Source organism: Tachypleus tridentatus, chromosome 1, assembly GCF_004210375.1.
Source record: "Tachypleus tridentatus isolate NWPU-2018 chromosome 1, ASM421037v1, whole genome shotgun sequence".
Taxonomy (NCBI): Eukaryota; Metazoa; Arthropoda; class Merostomata; order Xiphosura; family Limulidae; genus Tachypleus; species Tachypleus tridentatus.
The window spans coordinates 81702228-81721265 of NC_134825.1; the positions used below are offsets into that span (position 1 = coordinate 81702228).

Sequence of the window (19038 nt, forward strand, 5' to 3'; positions counted from 1 at the left end):
AAAAGAATGCATAAATAAAAACAGTTTGAATTTAGCTACAAGATGTTAAACTGCATGGTTATATTTCCTTAGTTACTGAATTATTAAATGTTAAAATAGGAATGACAATTTTGGACTATCCTGCATGTTCTAATACATAAGTATTTTGCTATACAAGTCAGGTGATGTATTTTAAACATGTGATTTTTTTTTATCAACATTTCTTCATTTTGAATAAAAGTTTAAAAGTTTGGTAAGCAATGGCATCATTTCAAAAAGTCAGACACATATGTGATAGAATATTGAAAGTGCACAGTTACTCTTTACCAAATGATGTCCCTGTTGATAGATTAGAGTATTAGTGATAAAGTGCATTGTTAACTTGAAGTGCTGTGAACAGATTCTCATTGATATGAGTTAATATAGCTTTATATTTCATCAACATGAGCTGGTATTTGAATATTACATTAGTGAAAAACAGGTGCAGGAAATGCAAGAATTGTCTCATAAAGGTTTTATATCATTCATGAGCTAATGTAGGTATTAATATCTACCACTGTGTTTTTTTTTGTTTAATATTTTATATTTTTAATATTTAGTGTGTTTATGTATGTTCATGATGTATTGGTTTAGTGGTTACAAATCAGTTTTTATATTTAAATGAAACCATGGTGTTATTAGTTATACATGTTTTATTGAAGGTTGTTGATAAATCATTGTCACATCAGTGTCTTTGCATATATTTAACTTAAAACACTTGATTTATGTAAGCATCTGCATAACTATAACTTACTGTTTGGTAATTCATTGATATTGGAAACCTGTTGTACCACAAGAGTAGATTGACAATTTACATTATTCCCAGTAAATGTATGTACATATTGAATGTATATGTTTTGCCTTACAGCGTCAACTTCATGTTGCAAACACTCAGTCAGTAATAAACTGTTGTAGTTTTAACCATAATGGCCAACTACTTCTTGCTGGTACATCAGAAGGAAAAATATGTTTGTTTGGTAAGTCAAATTTTCATTAATCAGATTATGTTAGGAAAATATTGTTTAAGAGAATAGAAAAATTAACTACATTCAGGAAAATAAGTTTTTTTCATGAAGCAACTTTTATTTATTCCACTTCATCATTATACCTCCAAGAATATAAGCATGTTACACATCACACTAATTAACCAGTTACACTTATTTGTCCATTACTTAATTTTTATTCTCTCTCTTTTTCTCTGCTCATGAGAAAGGTTTTGAAAACTAAAAACAGAGCACTGTGTTTTTGTTATTTAAATAATCCTATTATTTTTAAGTACACAGTTAAACATACATAGAATAAAATGTATGAACTTTTTTGTGTCTACAGTGCAAACTTGTTCCAAATACTGATAGACTGAAGATCAGTTGAGAAGGCCTGTATTTCATTCCTCAGTGACACTTATTCATTTTTCCATTTTACTAAATTCCAACTTTTTTAATTTTAAATGATTTTTGGATGTTTGCCTTAAGTGTTTTTTCTGTCCCAGTTTCTCACCTGTTTTGTTGCTTATTTTAATATCTTCTGATATATACCTGAAAACTGCAAAGTCAAACACCCTTTTTCTGCCATACCACCACAACTGCATATCCCTTTCCTGACACTTTGCAGTGTTATTGAACTTATGCTCACAACTCTTTCTACTCACTATCAGACCGTGTTTATTTAACACAGAAAACTTTTAACTTTATATAAAATTTTAAATATTTCTAATTTTGGAATAGACATTTTAGGCTTTTGGTGTAATTTCAATCATCTATTTAACTTTCTTTTTTATTAACCTGTTAAAAAACTAATGCAAAAACTGATATATTTCACATTGGACTTCTTGTTTATTTGAATTTTTTAGCCACCCTATGATAATAAATTTAAATGTTATAAATTAGAAAATAGAGTGCATCTACCCAAACCTAAAAAAAAACTTTCTAGAGAAATTCCTCTATTTCAAAAAGCAACTGATTAATTTTCTACTTAACCTGACAATTAAACTTTTGAGCTAAAGGATATTTTAATGGAAGGCTTGTATTTCTCTCATACCAATACAGTTAACAAAGAGGACATTTTTACAGATTTTTAATTATTTGCATGACAAAATAGTATAAAAACATTTTATTAAATCACACTGTTAATTCTGTGAAATATCCTGCCTTAATCAAATTTAAACCACCTTAAATATAGTGACAACAGAACAAACTTATAAAGTAGAGCAGTATGATGCAATAACTTGCAACTAAATTATAATTACAGATTTTAATTAGGTACTCTGCTGTTCACACCTATTGGCAAAAACACGGGTAGGCCTTTGAAAGTCTTCAGTGAAATTGAAACATCTTTATTAAACCTGCAGATAAAGGCAAAGCCATTGTCATTATGAATACAAGAAACTACAAAATGATGTATACAGACAATAAACTAGACAAAGTTTACCTTCTTTGTATGAAGAAGTAAATTCAGATCTTAAAGACAAATATAGAGAAAGGATTTTCATTGCATTATTCATAAAATCTAAACAGTTTTACTCCAGATCTTATTCCCAACAACCCTCGAGGACTTTAATATATCTTACAAAAAATACACAGAACTGATCACCGAACTAAAAAAAAAAGTTTGATACTTTTATGTGTATGTATATTATTAGTTACAACAACTAATTTTAAAATTAGTCCTTTATAAAAAAAATTCCTAATCTTACAGTAAGACTCCTATGTAAAAGATTACTGGCTTTTTTTAGAAAGATTACATAATATACAGTTTCTATTTTTGAAAAACACCATCTTAGTAATCACAGTGGTAGTTTCTCTGTACATCAAATTACCCTAGTAAAGGAAGATTTTGAACTCTGGTACTTCTGGTTTTCCATGACACTTCCTTCCTAGTATACCTAATATACAGTGTTTTGGCTGTCATCTATTTCAGATTTTATATGTTTTGTGACCAAGTGGATACTAAAATGGCTCCTAGTTATACTAATCCTCTTATGTAAAAATTTCCTTTTTTGAACAAAGTCCATTAAAATCATTGTTCTGGGATTGTTTCACATATGTAAACTTTATTATCTGGACATCTGACACAGATTGTTTAAATACTTTTCTCATACAACTAAACTTCTTAATTCTTAAATTTACTCATACTACAAAAGTTGAGTAAGTTACATTAAACTATTTAGAAGCCTTACCACATTATTACAGTCTTTGTTGCCACATCCAGTCATGCTATATATGATAACCATTCATCTTGATAGCCATGGATCATAGTTTCCATTGCAAAAGGTTTCATTGTAAGGCTGTTATGTCCAAAGCATACCAATTCTTCCTATGGTTTTTCTATAATTCATCTAGTATATGAAGGTAATGGCTTCCTGGTACCTGTTAAAACAGTTTAGTCGTGCAGAATTTCATAGGTCCTGCATCTGGTAACTTGACCAGTATACATTTATATAGAATAGTATGAATACTATTTCATTCTTGAGATGCTTAAAGTATGCATTGGTTGAATTGAAGGCATGACTGGAAGCCTTATCGTAGTGACCATACCCTGTTGACTTTATTTCTGGACAAATCCATATTTCTGTGTGGTACATATGATCCAAAACTCACTTTGATAGTAAGTGGAGTTTACCTTGACATTTGTATCCACGCTTTTGATCTATAATTTGCCTGAAGTATCCAGTGTTGATCACGAGTTTTTTGAAAAGGTATAAGCATGTTATGCATGCATACTAATCTACCAGTTATATTTCTTTTATCTCTTAAGCTAGGATATGTTATTTGTTTGTTATCTTTTTGTCATTTTGATTAATTGTCTTATTAATGAAAATATATTTCTTATCTTTACCTTTCACTCACAGTTGTACAAACATTTTTTAAATTTATTATCTTCATCAATAATTTTACGAATCAGTATTTCATAGACTGAAAATATATTTGTTTTACATATAAAAATAACTACATTTATAACAATGTATTACAATTACTTAAAGCTGTACAGGTTGTAGCATAATGCGTAACTTCTTTCTGAAAGGCTTTAATTCAGTGATTTTCTCTTTAATTACTAGATATAAGAATGTAGCTTTGAAGTTTTCTTATTGTTTTCTATTATGCATAAGTCTCCTAAAACAGAAATAGATACACAAGAATTAATTAAAATAAGTTTTATTCTATCTTTGATCTTGCACTAGATCATTATATCAATGTTTTTTGACCATAATATAAATACTAAATTAGACTTTGTAACTATACAGAATATTATGTAGGAATATGTTGTATCAGACAAAGGGTTTTAAAGTTGAAAGTTCTAAATATAAATCAAAGAGAAATTTTTAATTCAACATAAACCAATAAAGTTTTGAATGTACAGACCCCACTTCAAAGTATGAATTAATGTAAAAAAAATTATTATAACTTAGTAATGTGATTGTATTAACTTAGTCAGAATACTCTATAACCTGGTAACTCGAAATAATAAGCCTTTTTGTCAATTCTTTTCCTCAGACATGCGAACTTGCGAGTGTATAACAAATTGGGTAGCTCACAATGGAGAAGTTTATTCAACGCAGTTTAGCACAGACGAGACAGCTTGCTACACAATGGGAAATGATGGAAAGGTGAGGAATAAACAAATTTAAAAAATATGAAATTTGTTACCCAAGAGTTTGGTAGCTGTATCAAGCTAAATATCATGTGGTTTAAAATGGAGGTTTACTGATTAATAAACAGTTAATTGGTAAGTGGCCTAATTGGCCAGAATATTTATTAATTAAAGATAATCAAATTCAATTGCTGTGGAAATCAAGAGAGATATGAAATTGAGTTTTTTAAGTCATTACAAGAGAAAATAAGTTGTAAGCATCTTTAGTAGGTTTGTCTTACAGTGCAAAATAATTATAAAATTTATTAATGAAAGTAAAGTATTTTTCTTTTAAATGTGGCTGTGAGGGGCCCTAGGCTAGATGGGCTCTCAAGCCATTGGGATCTAATAGATACTTCAACCATGTAAAATATTTTAATAAATTTGTTTCATTTAAAACATAGAGTATAGCATTATTATGTTCTTAGTTTATTATATTAATTAAATACATCAAAATTATTTATTCTGATACATTCATTCACCACTATACACTGATAGCTATTTTCCTCTTGAAATTGCACTAATTTACCTGAGAAATGTGCATGCCACCAGTCTAATGAAAAATCTCACCTAAATCTAAGGTGAAACACAAGAATTTGCACTATTGCATAAATAGTATCATTCAGTAAATCCCTTCACTAATACAAGTTTAAAAACAAAATTAATAACGAGCAGAACGGAAATGGAAAATTAACATATTCAAGAAGAATAAAACAGTTATTGACCATTTTCTAATCATCTCATGTTTTTATAGGATTAAAATGACATCTTAAACCTTTAAAGACTTCTGATTTGCCCCGTAAAATTATCTATGAAATAAAATTATAACTGAAATGTTATTTCAAATATTTTACACACACACACATCTTATATACATATGTAATGTGTTTCATCAACATCAGTTTTGAATAAAATCTTTAATATTTAAAAGTAATGCAAACCTGTAACTCTTATTTTCAACCTATTCCCCAAATTATAATTTTTATTTGGGTTGGGACTATTGTTAATCTTCCTACCTGCACAGATACGTCTTCTTAACAACTTACAAAACAATGACAGAAAACTGATATAATTTGAAGACATTGAATTTTGTGTTAAAGAGAGTGGTGTTTTGTTTTTCTAAGTTTTGAGCTTATAAAATGTACTGAATCATTCAATATATCACTGAAAGTTGGGTTTATTTATCACAGTCTATTTGCTGAAGAGTTTGCATCATTACGAGGACTTTTAAGCTGTAAAGTTTCAGTTGTTTGTCACAGGAATTATATGTTGAAATAATGTAAAGTATTAATGGTTTTGTATTGTCTGATTGCCATATGAAAGGTAATAAATTAATTTAATGGATTTCCCTTCATAATATGTTTTATTTTGTTAAATTAATTACTTTGGCAATTAATTTTTTGTATACAATAACATTCACTTTTGTAACTTGTGATGATATTTGGGTGACATTTTCATATGAAGCCTGTTGGGTGGAGGAAGAAACAGAGAGCATAATTGTTTTGAAGTGCACATAAATGATCAATAGGAGGACAAAGATAATTTTCATATATAAGATATATATTACTCATCTTATTCTATTAGTAAGATATTAGGTGATCTTTTGTTGTACCATTTTTTTGACAAATTGGTTTAGTGTCAGTAGGTGTACTTTTGTGTATGTTTAAAAAGTGGCTTTCGGGTCAAAATTATGGTTGTCTTGTGTAATGGTGTAGTAAAAAGTTATGTTAAAGTATTGTTTTTTATTGCATTATAAATTATTAATTGACCAAAAAATAGAATTAATATTTTAAAAGGTCTTATTATTATGCTATTTTTGAATTGTGTCAGTTATGGTGACTTTTATAAGTTGATAAATTTTACTAAAGCAAGACCAGAATTCGGCAGTATAATGACACCAATGTTGAAAGTATAAGTCAAAGATGTTATTATTCGATCCAATAAATAATTTTTAAAGTATCATCCTTGGTTGGTGTATCCCTTAAAACTAGACACAGTATTTTACTTTTTCTGTAAATACTTTTGAAGATAAGAAAATGCATTTGACTGATTTAAGGTTTTTATTGTAGCAATACATTAAAAAAACTAGAATCATGGAAGAAACTCAGTTCATGATGAAACATACCCCTGCTGTGTTCTTTACTTTTGTTACAGTTATGTTTATGTTATGAATAATGCATCAATTCTATTTCGGTGATACTCAGTTTGATAACATTTACAGTAAGTCCCCAATTTACTGTTATTATGTGTTTTATTATAAGTATCTTGTTGGTCCAGTACACTTCTTGGTATGAACATCTTCCTCTTTAGGTTTTAACATGTTGTCACAAACTTACTCTATTGTAATCTTGCTTCTTTAAACAATTTTTGAGTTAAACCTAATAATAAGTACATTTCTTTTATTAAAATATATTTATTTTGAATTTATGATTGCAAAGAAGTAATTTTAAAGTCTTAGAGTAAGTACCAATTTTTTTATTGTAGTTTGTAAGAGGTGTTTTTTTTTTTTACAGTTTCTGTACTTTGTATATGTTAAGCTGTAGTAAATTGACTAAATTCACCACAAAGATACTATGTTTTATTTCTTGTATCTTTTTGCAAGGATGTCATTGTTTTACATCCATTGACAATGGTGTTGGGCACTTTAGACATTCGTAGTACTAAATTGTTTCAGAGATCATGAAAGTAACCTTCTGAATGACTAAGAAAGGCTTATCATGCTACTTGTACATTTCTTGTCTTTTCTTGAGATATGGCCTACCTTGTGTATTTGCATATTATATTAATTTTTTCATATTCAGTTTCCCCTCAGTATGGATTCCTGTACGTGGTGAGGGGATGTCCCAGGGAAGGTTCTTTTCTTTCAGTTTACCTCCTCTGGGATCTAAATGTCCACTCACATGTTTGCCTTGTGTGGTGACCCGTGAAGGAGAGGAGACCATTCTGGTGGTTTGAGGGGTCCAACCCTAATACACAACTTTGGCCTTGAATTCCTGTAGAGGGGCAGCCTTGGGGTGGCCCTTTTGGGTCAATAAGCTGGTCCACTTGGGCTAGGGTCAACCAAGTACCAGTGTTGGGTATTCTCAACAGGTGTTATGGACATTGTATCTGATGCTGGTGTTTGGGTATAGTGCTCATGAAACTGTGATGTTACTGCAGTGTCCTCATTTGGCATTGGAGTGCATCCATTGTGGGTGTGGTTAGTGGGCACTGAAATATTCTTTTTTTTATTATGGGTTCTCCAAATAAAAACTTAAATAGTGAAAAACAGTCCATAGGTAAATGATCACATGGTGAAGATTCTGAGCAGCAATTTTCAACATCTGTTACATTTGTTGTACCTTATTTTCTTATTACATTCTCTTTCAGACAAACCTTCAGGGCAAATGTCTCCCTTTTTCATTCAGAAGGGACTAGAGGGACTTATTGGCTCTCCAAAGTCAGTAAAAAAGCTTCGATCTGGTGACATATTGGTGGAAACATCCACATCTCAACAGTGAATTCCTCTTGCATTCAGAGGCGATTGAGGATATATCTATTGAGGTTACTTCTTGTGCTACTTTGAATTAATCACAAGAAACTATTGTTGAGAGGGATTTGAAGAACATCTCCCGAGTCAGAGATTCTCACTGGTTTCTCTGCCCAAGGAGCTTCTGCAGTGAGGTGTATCTCCATTCCCAAAGATGGAATTATGATGCCAACCAATGTCCTCATTTTGACATTTACATCACCACATCCACCTGCCACCATTAAGGCAGGTTATCTTAATTGCAAAGTACGGCCATACTTTCCAAACCCTTTCAGGTGTTTCCTGTGTCAGCAGTTTGATCGCTCAAAGACATCATGTCGTGGTGTCTTGAGGTGCTCGTTGCGGTGGCAAGGACCATGATGCCTATGAGTGTGAAACAGACCCTCATTGCATCAGTTGCAATGGCTCTCACCTATCCTAGTTTCGTCTTGCCCTAAATGGTTGGAAGAAAAGAGGTGCAGCATTTGAAAACGATTCAAAACATTACTTACCCTGAGGCTCAAAAGTTGCTGTCCACCACTTCATCTTGGACTATGTTGCTGCACTTCATTTCACTACTACAGTGGGAGTGAAGATGGATCTCTCTGTGCCTCCAAAAGAATTGTTCTCAAACCAAATGAAAAGTCTTTTGACCTCCATGGTTAAAAAAGTTAATGAAACAATATCAACACCCATCTCTTTCCCTAACATACATTCCAGCAAACCCCAAGATCCACTTCCTTTGATTCTTGGTACAGACATTTCCTCAGGTACATGTTCTCCCACATCAAGATGCAAAACAATCATTTATTCATGTATTCAGTCGCTGGAATTCTTTTCCAACAACAAAGACCTACCCAATTGACCCAGGGAAGGATCCATGGAAGTTGATAACTTCCCTCTAATAAAGACAATAAAAAAGAAAGATGTGATCATAAACAGAAAGGTTCTCCACCCAATTTGCCTATACATAAAATAAAAATGGCCACCTTGATACAATGGAACTGTTGAGGTTTATGTTCTAATCTGGATGACATCAAAGCACTTATTGCTTCCTACTATCCTGTATGTCTTTCCTTGTAGGAAACATTTTAGAAACCTGCCGATACAGTCACATTTCAGCAGTTTTCTTTGTACAGAAATGACAGGTGGTGTGATTGAGTGCATGGAGGGGTTGATCAGCATGTGCCCACCCTGTCTCTACTGCTCGATACACCTTTGGAGGCCGTAGCCATCTGTGTTTCCTTGGGTTGTACTATCACTGTTTGTTTTCTCTACCTGTTGCCTGGAGAGACCTATGATCAATCAGACCTTGATGCTCTCATTGAACAGTTGCTGTCTCCTTTTTAATCCTGGGGGACTTTAATGGGCATCATCCCCTCTGGGGAAGTGCTGATTTTAATGGGAGGGGTCTCTCTGTAGACTGTATGCTCTCTTGTCACAACCTTTCTCTTTTCAGTGTTGGTTCTTATGCTTATTTTCATGCACCTAATCAGTCCTTTACTACTGTTGATCTCTCTTTGCTTTCCTTCACTATTCTCCCACTTTTCATGGAGGGTTGACAATAACTCGTGGCAGTGATAATTTTCCTGTAATTTTGATAGACTGGCCATGGTCGATACTACCTGACCCATGTGCTCCTGTGGAAGCTGTATCAAGCAAACTGGCCCTCTTTCATTGCTCTTGCAGGACTTGATCCTGCCATTATCTGCAAGTCATCAACAGACTACTCTGTGGCAGCAGTGACTGACTGTATTATACAAGCAGCTACTCAACATGTACCTAAACCCTTGACATATTTTCCATGATATTCTCATCTGGGGTGAAATCCTGCCTACCACATTGCACAGAAGGCTCAAAAATGGGCCTGTGATACTTTTTGTAGGTATCCCATGCTTTTGCACCTCATTGCTTTCCAGCAGGCCTGTGCACATGCTTGGTGGGTAAGATGTCAAAGCCAGAAGGAATCTTGGATTAAGTTCACAACTAGCATATCTTCTACCACCAGTTCCAAAGTCATATGGTATAAGATTTGAAAAGTCTGTGGGCAATATAATTCTGTCCCCCTCTCGATCTTACTCTCTGATGGCCAGGAAGTAGCTGATACCTGGAGCACTGCTGATACTTTAGGTGAAAGCTTTTGCCTGGTATCTAGCACTTCTGCTTCTACCTCCATCTTTTTAGCCATCAAGACTCGGGCAGAGCGTTCACCTCTTTCCTTTTGAGCTGATTATCTCTATGATAATAATCATCCCTTTACACTGGTGGAACTCAAACTGGCCCTTCATCGGTCTGGCAGTACCTTGGTTGGATCTGATGATGTACACTATGAAATGCTACGCTGTCTATCTCCTGCTTCTCTTGCTATTCTTCTGATTGTTTTTAACTGGATTTGGGAGAATAATGTTTCTCCTGCTGCCTGGCACCAGGTTATTGTCTTACTTTTCTCTAAGCCTAGGAAGGATCCAAAGATTCCTTCAAACTACCATCCACTTACTTTGACGAGCTGTCTCTGTAAGACCTAAGAGAGGATGGTTAATGCTCGTCTTCTTTGGTTCCTTGAATCAAATAACCTCCTCTTGTTCACCCAGTGTGGGTTCTGACAACAGCACTCCACCATGCACCACTTGATTCGATTTAAAATGTCAATTAGAGAAGCCTTTCTCAAATGACAACATCTTGTGTCAATATTCTTTGACACTGAGAAGGCTTATGATACAACATGGAGGTATGGCATTTTGTGAGACCTCCATGTATATGGGTTACGTGGCCATTTTCCCATTTTTATTAAAATTGTTTTAATGGATAGGAGATTCCAAGTTCATGTGGGTTCGACACTTTCCCATTCTTTTCTTTGGGAATTTGGAGTCCCTCAGGGCTGTGTTTTGAGTGTCACACTTTTCAGTATAAAGATTAATGCCATCACTGAACAACTCCCTCTTACTGTTGCAAAGGGGCTCTATGTTGAGGTCTTTTACATCTCATGTCAGTTGTCGAACATGAGGTATATTGAGTGGCAGCTACAGACTACCCTCAGTTGTTTAGTGAAGTGGACCACAGCAAATGGTTTTAACTTCTCTCTCTCTAAAACCATTTGCATGCATTTTTGCTGCCAACTGGGTATTCACCCTGATCATGAACACTGTATCAGTGAAATTGTGCTACCAGTAGTCCCTGAGACAAAGTTCTTGGGGTCTATCTTTGATCGTAAGCAACTACTGTTCAAATGTACAAGAGCATTGAACATCCTCTGTGTCCTCTCTTCTACCACTTGGGGAGCAGATTGATGTTCTATGTTAAAGATATATTGTGCTCTTATTCAATCAAAACTAGACTATGGATCACTGGTTTACAGCTCTGCCAGGACCTCGGCCTTAAAGATGTTAGACCCCATTCACCACCAAGGACTTTAGCTCTGCATTGGGGCTTTCTGCACTTCCCTAGTTCAGAGCTTATACACAGAGTCTCATGAACCTCCTATGCACTTCTGCCATTTACAACTGACTTTACTGCATGCTTCAAAACTTTGTTCTTTACCAAAGCATCCCACCTGGGGTGTGTTTTCCTTCCTCAGTGGGCCATGCTTTTTCAGAACAGACGATCTGCCATTGCTTGTTTTGGTCTTCTTATCCAGGTGCAGTTGGATGAATTGGGTCTGTCCTTGGATAACATTGCTATATTCACTGGTCAGCTCATCCCACCATAGCTTATTACAGTCCCCAAATGTGACCTGTCTTTAAGTCGTCTGAGTAAAGCAGATACTTTCGATTGGAAATACTGTCTGTTATTTGTTGAACATTTTTTGGACCATCTTTCCATTCCTATTTATGGTTTGAAATCAGATGACTGTGTAGGCTCTGCCATGGTTTGTTGTGGTTCAGGGTTGTACACAGAACCTCCTCTACAAGTTCTGTGCTCACTGCTAAACTGTATGCCATTTTTCTTGCTCTGGATCACATAGAAGCTAAGCACTACTCAAACTGCTCTATTTGTACTGACTCTCTTAGTTCTCTACTGGGCCTGGAATTACTTCATGTTAGTTCTCACCATGATCTTGCTGATATGCAAAACCAACTGACCCATTTCTCTTTAACATCTACTTCTATCCAGTTTTTCTGGATACCAGGACATGTTGGTATTTACAGGAAAGGGCTCGCCGACACTGCAACTAAATCTGTCTGCTCTGGCACTATCACTGCTGTGCCTGTTCCATACATGTACTATGGTCCTGTATTCAAGGTTTGGCTCTGTGCCAGTTGGCAGTTGACTTGGAGTGGGCAACGTGAAAACAAGCTTTTCCAAATAAAACCCTATATTAGCCTTTGGCTATCTTGCTTCTGTAAGGATCGGAAAGAGGAAGTTGTTCTAACTAGACTACGCATTGGTCACAGTTTTTAAGTCATTGTTTTTCTTTGATCTGGGATTGATGCACCAATGTGTTGTCTGTGTGGCACTCAGGTCACAATAAGCTACATTTTACTGTCTTGCCATCATTACGACTCTTGACGACGTCACCATTTTAAACATGTTTTATCCTAAGGTTTATCTGTAACATTAGACAGTGTTATTGGCGATGGTGACACTGTCCACCTTAGAAATGTTTTTTTAGTTTTTTTAAAAGCCGTTAATCTTTTTAATGCTATTTAAGTTTTTAATTTTTACATTAAACCTTTTTTAATGTGATTCCCTTTTAAAAAAATCAACGTACACCTAGTTTGATTTCAAATTAGAAAATGGCTGTAACACCAAATAACTTGAAACTAGGACCCAACTTCAGGTGATTAACAGTGGTTTTTGAACTTACCTGTTTGTCTTCCTGGTAAGTTATGATAATTACAGTTATTCTACAGAAAGTCCTTCACAACTTGTGTTACTGTAGTTTTTCTCTTACTGCTGTAGACTAATGTACAAATTGGATTTAATGCTATTTATGTTTTTAATTCAAAAATTAAACTTTGTCTTGTTTTACGTTAATTTCCTTTTATGAATTTTAATTATTTTACTTTAACTTTTTGTTGGATGATTGGTGCAGATAACATAGTTGCTTTGCACCAGAAAACACCAAACCAACCAAACAACCAACCATATTCAGTTTCAAGCTTCCTTCACTTGTTATTAGTTATAGAAATTATGCTCTTTTTCCTAATGTAATAAGTCTAAATAATGAGATATTAAATACAACAAAGGGAATGCATGACTGTATTTTATACCATAAGATATGATATGAATTGTGTTTCAATTGAACTATATCTTAGCCACACAGTTTTCTCAAGTTTTAAGTGTTGGCTTAGACTGATTCATTATTATATCTTCGTGATACAACATATATCTTTAAAATTAACATAAAACATAGCTTGCAACATGAAGTATATTCTAAGTTGCAGAGAAGCACATTTTACCATTACTATTATTTTGTTTTGGAAAATGCATGAAAATATACTGATGAATAACATAGACAGTAAAGAAGCCAGTAGTTAAATAGTGCAGCACTTGGGATTGATTTTATCCTGTTCTTATCCAGGTGATTCATCCATGCATCCCCTTGGAAGATTAGAAGTTAATGCATTCACTTTTTATTTGTATTTTTTGGTAAATGTGAGAGCTATATTTTAGTCTTACTTGCAGGAAAAAAAAACATTATTTTGATGTCACAATCTGTTTTGACACTGGGTCCACAACATTAAAAAAACCCAAAAAAACTGCATTTTAAATTGGAGTAAAAGAAAAATAATGTTACAAAATGTAAGTTTTATGAATGATACTGAAGGTTTATGACTTAAAACAATATAAACCAACAATATGAAGCACCAATAAATATCATATGAGATTGTATTTGATGTAGACCTAGAACTAAAACTATTGTGACATTGAAATATGCTTGTAGTTTTAACTGAGGGTTTAGGGGACTTTCTTTTGAAACATTACTATGAACTCTCTCTAATCTACTAAAAAAGTTTGAATGAAAATATAGGCATTTGATTGAAAAAAATGTTTGTTTTGACAGTAAATATGAAAAATATAGTTTCAGAGAATTACTCCTGTTTTAAATGGGGCACTGTATGTTTTCAAGCCTGTATGTATAAATATTGCAAGAGTGAATCACTTGAAAAAGAAACCTAGAAAATATATGTTCCTGTAAAACACTTGAGTAAGTGATTTAAAGTCTAGAACAACCTTTAATGTATCTGAATATCCAGAGCAATAAAAGTTATATTCTCAATTTTTTTTTAATTATTTTTTTAGTTTATTCAGTGGAGTATTAACAAAACAGGACAAAGAATATCTGAACTTAGTGTTCACAGTGGTGCTACAGGACCTTTCACTCTCACTGGTCATCCAACCACTCATCGTCATAATCCTGTTGGGAAATTGTTTGCATTTGATTGTGATGGAAGTCATGTTCTTACATGTGGAGGATCTGGAGGGATTGTATATAAAGTAAGAGTAACTTGTTTACTGATCAGAAATATAGGTGCTGTTTTTTACAAACATCTATCAAAAATCATTTGAAGAAAAGTGCATAAATAGATGTTTGGTTTAATTGTTTGCATTACAAATTATATATAAATAGATGGAGAATTTATCATTTCATTGGAAAGTTTAGGGAAGGGAAAAAAAATTAAGTTTTAAAGTATTTCTTTTATTTATAGAATTTTTAGAGTATATGACCAAAATTTGTTAAGGTTTTTCATTTTTACAAAGATTATTTTTTAAAAATTAAACTTTCCAGTAGTTTTTTGGTGAAAATAAGTGTTTATAACCCTAAAAAGTTGGATTTTAAGTATCTGTGGTGTGCAGAGCACATATAGCCATCACATAGTTTCGTGCTTAACAACAAACACAATAGAAATTAAAGTGTGATTGCTATCCACAGTGGGGAAATAGATGTCCACACACACACACAAATTTATATATATATAATTTTTTTAAAATTAGTTCTGCAAGTTATTTTCTTATGCTTTTTAGTTAACCAGTGGCATGGTTTCTCCTCTGCTGAGTCTTGGAGGACACAAGTGGCCTGTGGTGACTGTAGACTGGTCAACTCCAATGGACTGTGGGACTTGTATAACTGGTTCATTAGATGGTCGTATTATAGTGTCTACTTTACTTGCCCAGTGATGATGTGACTAGTTATATTAATCATTTGTGTTGTATGATGCAATTTAAAGTTTTCAATTAAAATAAGTCATATTAGGTGATTCATTATTGAGATATACAATTTCTCTTAAGGTATAAAAATAATTTATATAAAAATTTACTTAGGTTAAATAAATAAACTTGAACTTGTAGTTCTAGTGTTTCAAAAATTGGGTTTTGTGATTTTAAACTTTTTTTTATAAATTCCAATAATACTCATTTATTGTTAATATTGACTTCATTTTAAAAAAAATCAAGTTAAAAAATATTAGTTTTGAAGTTTCAAATTCTTGTAAATGTCAAGTTGTGGGTAACAAAATATTAAGTTTGCCTTTCTAATACATATAGGTATCACACAGCAGAATATGAACAAAGTCTTTTTTACTTTTATTTATTTTTTATTTGATTAGTTCTCACATAACAGAAATTAACTCTTGCATTTTGTATTAGGTGTTGTTTAAAAAAGTATAGTTTCTCTTAGTATAGAAAGTTAAAAATGTCATGTTTTCATAATCCTTTGTTTAAGAATTGGCTAGAAATAGGCTTTTGTTTTCATGTTATATACATTTAATTTAGTTCTAAAAAACCTTTGAATCTTGGTTGCCATGACTTCCTGCTTGATATGTTGTCAGGACTTTTAATGTAGGTTCTCAGAATATAGAGTTTTGAGCATATGCTATGATTATACTTCAGAATTTTTATTCTTGGTTGTTAGGATATCCAGGATTGATAATAGTTTCAAGACTTTTACTCTAGGTTTTTAGGACATTATAGTTTTGTTCAAATGCTTTGATTATGTTTCAAACTTTTAGTCAAGGTCTCAGGCTTAATTCCACAGTTTTGATATGTTGTTGGAAAGTTTAATCTAGTTTTTCATGACATACAGTTTTGATCATGTACTTTAATTTGTTTTGAAACCTTTTGTGTAGTTTTGAAAACTGTTAGTATAAGGCTTCAAAATACAGAAGTTTCAAAGGATTTGCTTCTGAAGCTTACTTTCTAGGTTTCAGAGCTCTTAGTCTTGGTTCTAATATCTTCATTTTAGGCTTCAAAATAGGTTTCAGGATTTTTTTTTCTGTTCACAAAATAATTTTAGTTTTATTCCCTAACCCTGAGCTTGAGTTCCAGAATTATTGTTTTATTTCAGTGATTTACAACCTAGTTTTCAGAGTTTTATTCTTGGTTCTGGGCTATTTTTTGTACTTTTGTTCATTAAATGCTGTATGTTGAGTTAAAACAAATATAACAATGCTTTAGAAACTATAAATTTCTTTGATACTGGATTAATGGGTTGAGTCAGTATCTCAGAATAATTTCTAGAGTGGATGTTAGATATCAGATTTTGTTATTAAATAATGTATTCTAAGTGGCTGTAATATGGAGATTATTAGATTATGAGAAATTTTGTCAAGGTAATTACCATTTGTAATGAAGAGTTTGCTACTGTATAAGTGTTCCCATCATGTAGAAATATTTCAAATCTAGTGAGAAGTAGCAATGAGAAGAGAACTGTAGCTCAATAGATTGGGCATGAAATTAGATACATTAATAGAAATAATATAAGTCAGGAGTGTTTTACAAAATAAATTTTTACTTTACAGAGAGATTTGTCATCAATGCTGGAATGTGGAATAATACGAGCATTTTTTAAAGTTTTCATCATAACTACAGTTCTCGGTGTTTTAACCATTGCATATGTTTTTTAGAGATAAAATAAATGTTAGCAGTTAAAAGGTTCTTTGTTAAATAAGTATTTATAGCACATAGGATTTTCAGTTTAATCAATTTAGTGCTGGACTTTTGTATTTTTTTCACAGAGACTTACCTAAAGTTGTGTGCTCCACTTTTCCTTACAGTTTGTCTTCATGGTTAGCTAATTTTCCTATAGTATTTGTGTCTCAGTTAGAAAAATATTTTTTTTTCTCATCACCAACCTTTTTAATATTTTTGGTGATTTCTCTCTATACTTCAGTAGCTTAACAAGCAATGAAGGTATGGTGTTAAACCTTTGCATCATGGGATTATTGTTGGATCTCCTAACTTTGCAGATGATGGTTGTAAGAGTAACAATGTGGTTGAGATTGAAAGTAATAATAAGAGTGTGAAAACTTGTTTGGTGGTTGTTATTTTTACATTATCCTTTCCAAAAGTAGTTGAACTCTTGTTTTTGCCTGTTAGGATGGGTATACATCATTTCTATGTACAATAGTAGTGAATTTCTGTTTAAATCTTGGATTCATGCTGTCTGATCTTGAGGCATATGTAAGACCAAAAAAGAATGTGCACAATAATTGGATAAGGTAGTGTACTTTGAAACATGGGTTCTAAAATATTTTATTTTTTGTAGAGTTTAGGTTCTGATTGTATAAACTAGTGTATTATCTACATGTTAGGTTTCCAGTAAATTGATAAACCATGTTTTAATTTGCAGAACATGGGCTTTGATTGTATAAAATAGTCTATTCTGTGCATTATGTGGCCCTGATGATTAAGCAGAATACATATTTTTGTGCTGTGTGGCTTTCAATGATTTAGGGTAATATATTATTTTAGTATGTGGGTTCTGGTTATATTATCTGCTGAGAACAGTTCTGATCTTTGCAGAGTCTGTGGTATAGAAAATGTATTATTTTCAAAGTGCAACTTCTGGGGAAAAAAACTATTATATTTGGTTGGTTTTGATTGAACAATGCATAGGAATATTCACATACATTGATGTTTGTACAAATTAAGTTAAGAAAGCCGTACATTTGAAACAACTGCATTGGCCATAATTGGTTATTTAAGTATTCCTGAATAACTAAGTAGGATACACTTGTAAGCCGAGAGAAAAGATACGCTATAGAGCAAACATCATTTTTGTAAAATAAGTAAAGCAGCAGAGTGAGAAATATTTAATAAACTGATTTAGCTGTATTACTTCTTTTTATTTAATACCTGCAGGTTTCAGTTTGGATTAATAAAGAATTAAGTACTAGAAAAGTGTGTTTTTTGAATGAGAAACAATGAAAGGTTTGGAAAATGTACTTGAAGTTTTTCACTACTCAGGAAATGCTGTCATGATCATTTAATTTGTAATTTATTGCATTCCAAATTACAATATACACATATATGTATATGTCAGAGTTCATTATTATTGTAATATATAAATTGTGTGTTGTAATTTAGAAAATAAAGTGACCAGCTTGTTATGGGCTTATGATTAGATTCTGTGATATTATCATAGATATAATTATCTTGGATCTGTGGTAGGTAATTACTACTGCTTGTTTCTGTGGTATTACTCTGGAAATCACCATTTTTAAGCTGTTAAGGTGATTAATATTTGTTTATTTCTTACTATTATTATCATTATATTTAATACCTAAACCATTCTTTCTCCATGGAGGGTCATAGCCATAGTTTAAAATATTTTACTTGGGTAATGTATTACTTATTTGGCTAAAAGTGATAAAGAATTACAATTTTTTCAATGCATCATACAGATAAATTAATTAATCCCAGTAGGCTAATAATTTCTGAGTAATATCTGTGGATATGAACTTGTGTGTAAAGAATATAGTAATAGATATCATTAAATAAAGACATGGAGGTAGATGTCATTGATAAAATTGTAAGATCTGTAACAGAAAAGCTTCAATATTGATTTTTTTTCCAACTTATTGATAGTATTGTGCAATAAATCACAATTAGTGTGAGGTTAGTTCCCAAAAAGAACTGTATCACCTCAGTATCACTAAAACATCATC

At 32.5% G+C, this 19038-nt stretch overlaps 1 protein-coding gene across 2 annotated transcripts in view; it reads left to right on the forward strand.

Moving 5' to 3' along the window:
• The window catches only part of LOC143253504 (WD repeat-containing protein 91), a 50560-nt gene extending 32295 nt beyond the window's left edge, over positions 1-18265 (forward strand). The window contains exons 14-17 of one of the 2 annotated variants that reach the window (XM_076507520.1): positions 887-995; positions 4509-4621; positions 14396-14590; positions 15119-18265. In XM_076507520.1, the coding sequence (XP_076363635.1) occupies positions 887-995; positions 4509-4621; positions 14396-14590; positions 15119-15271 (570 nt within the window). In that variant the 3' untranslated portion in view covers positions 15272-18265. The remainder of the gene's footprint in view (positions 1-886; positions 996-4508; positions 4622-14395; positions 14591-15118) is intronic. The other variant, XM_076507513.1, reaches the window with a different exon arrangement.
• Positions 18266-19038: the final 773 nt, after the last annotated feature.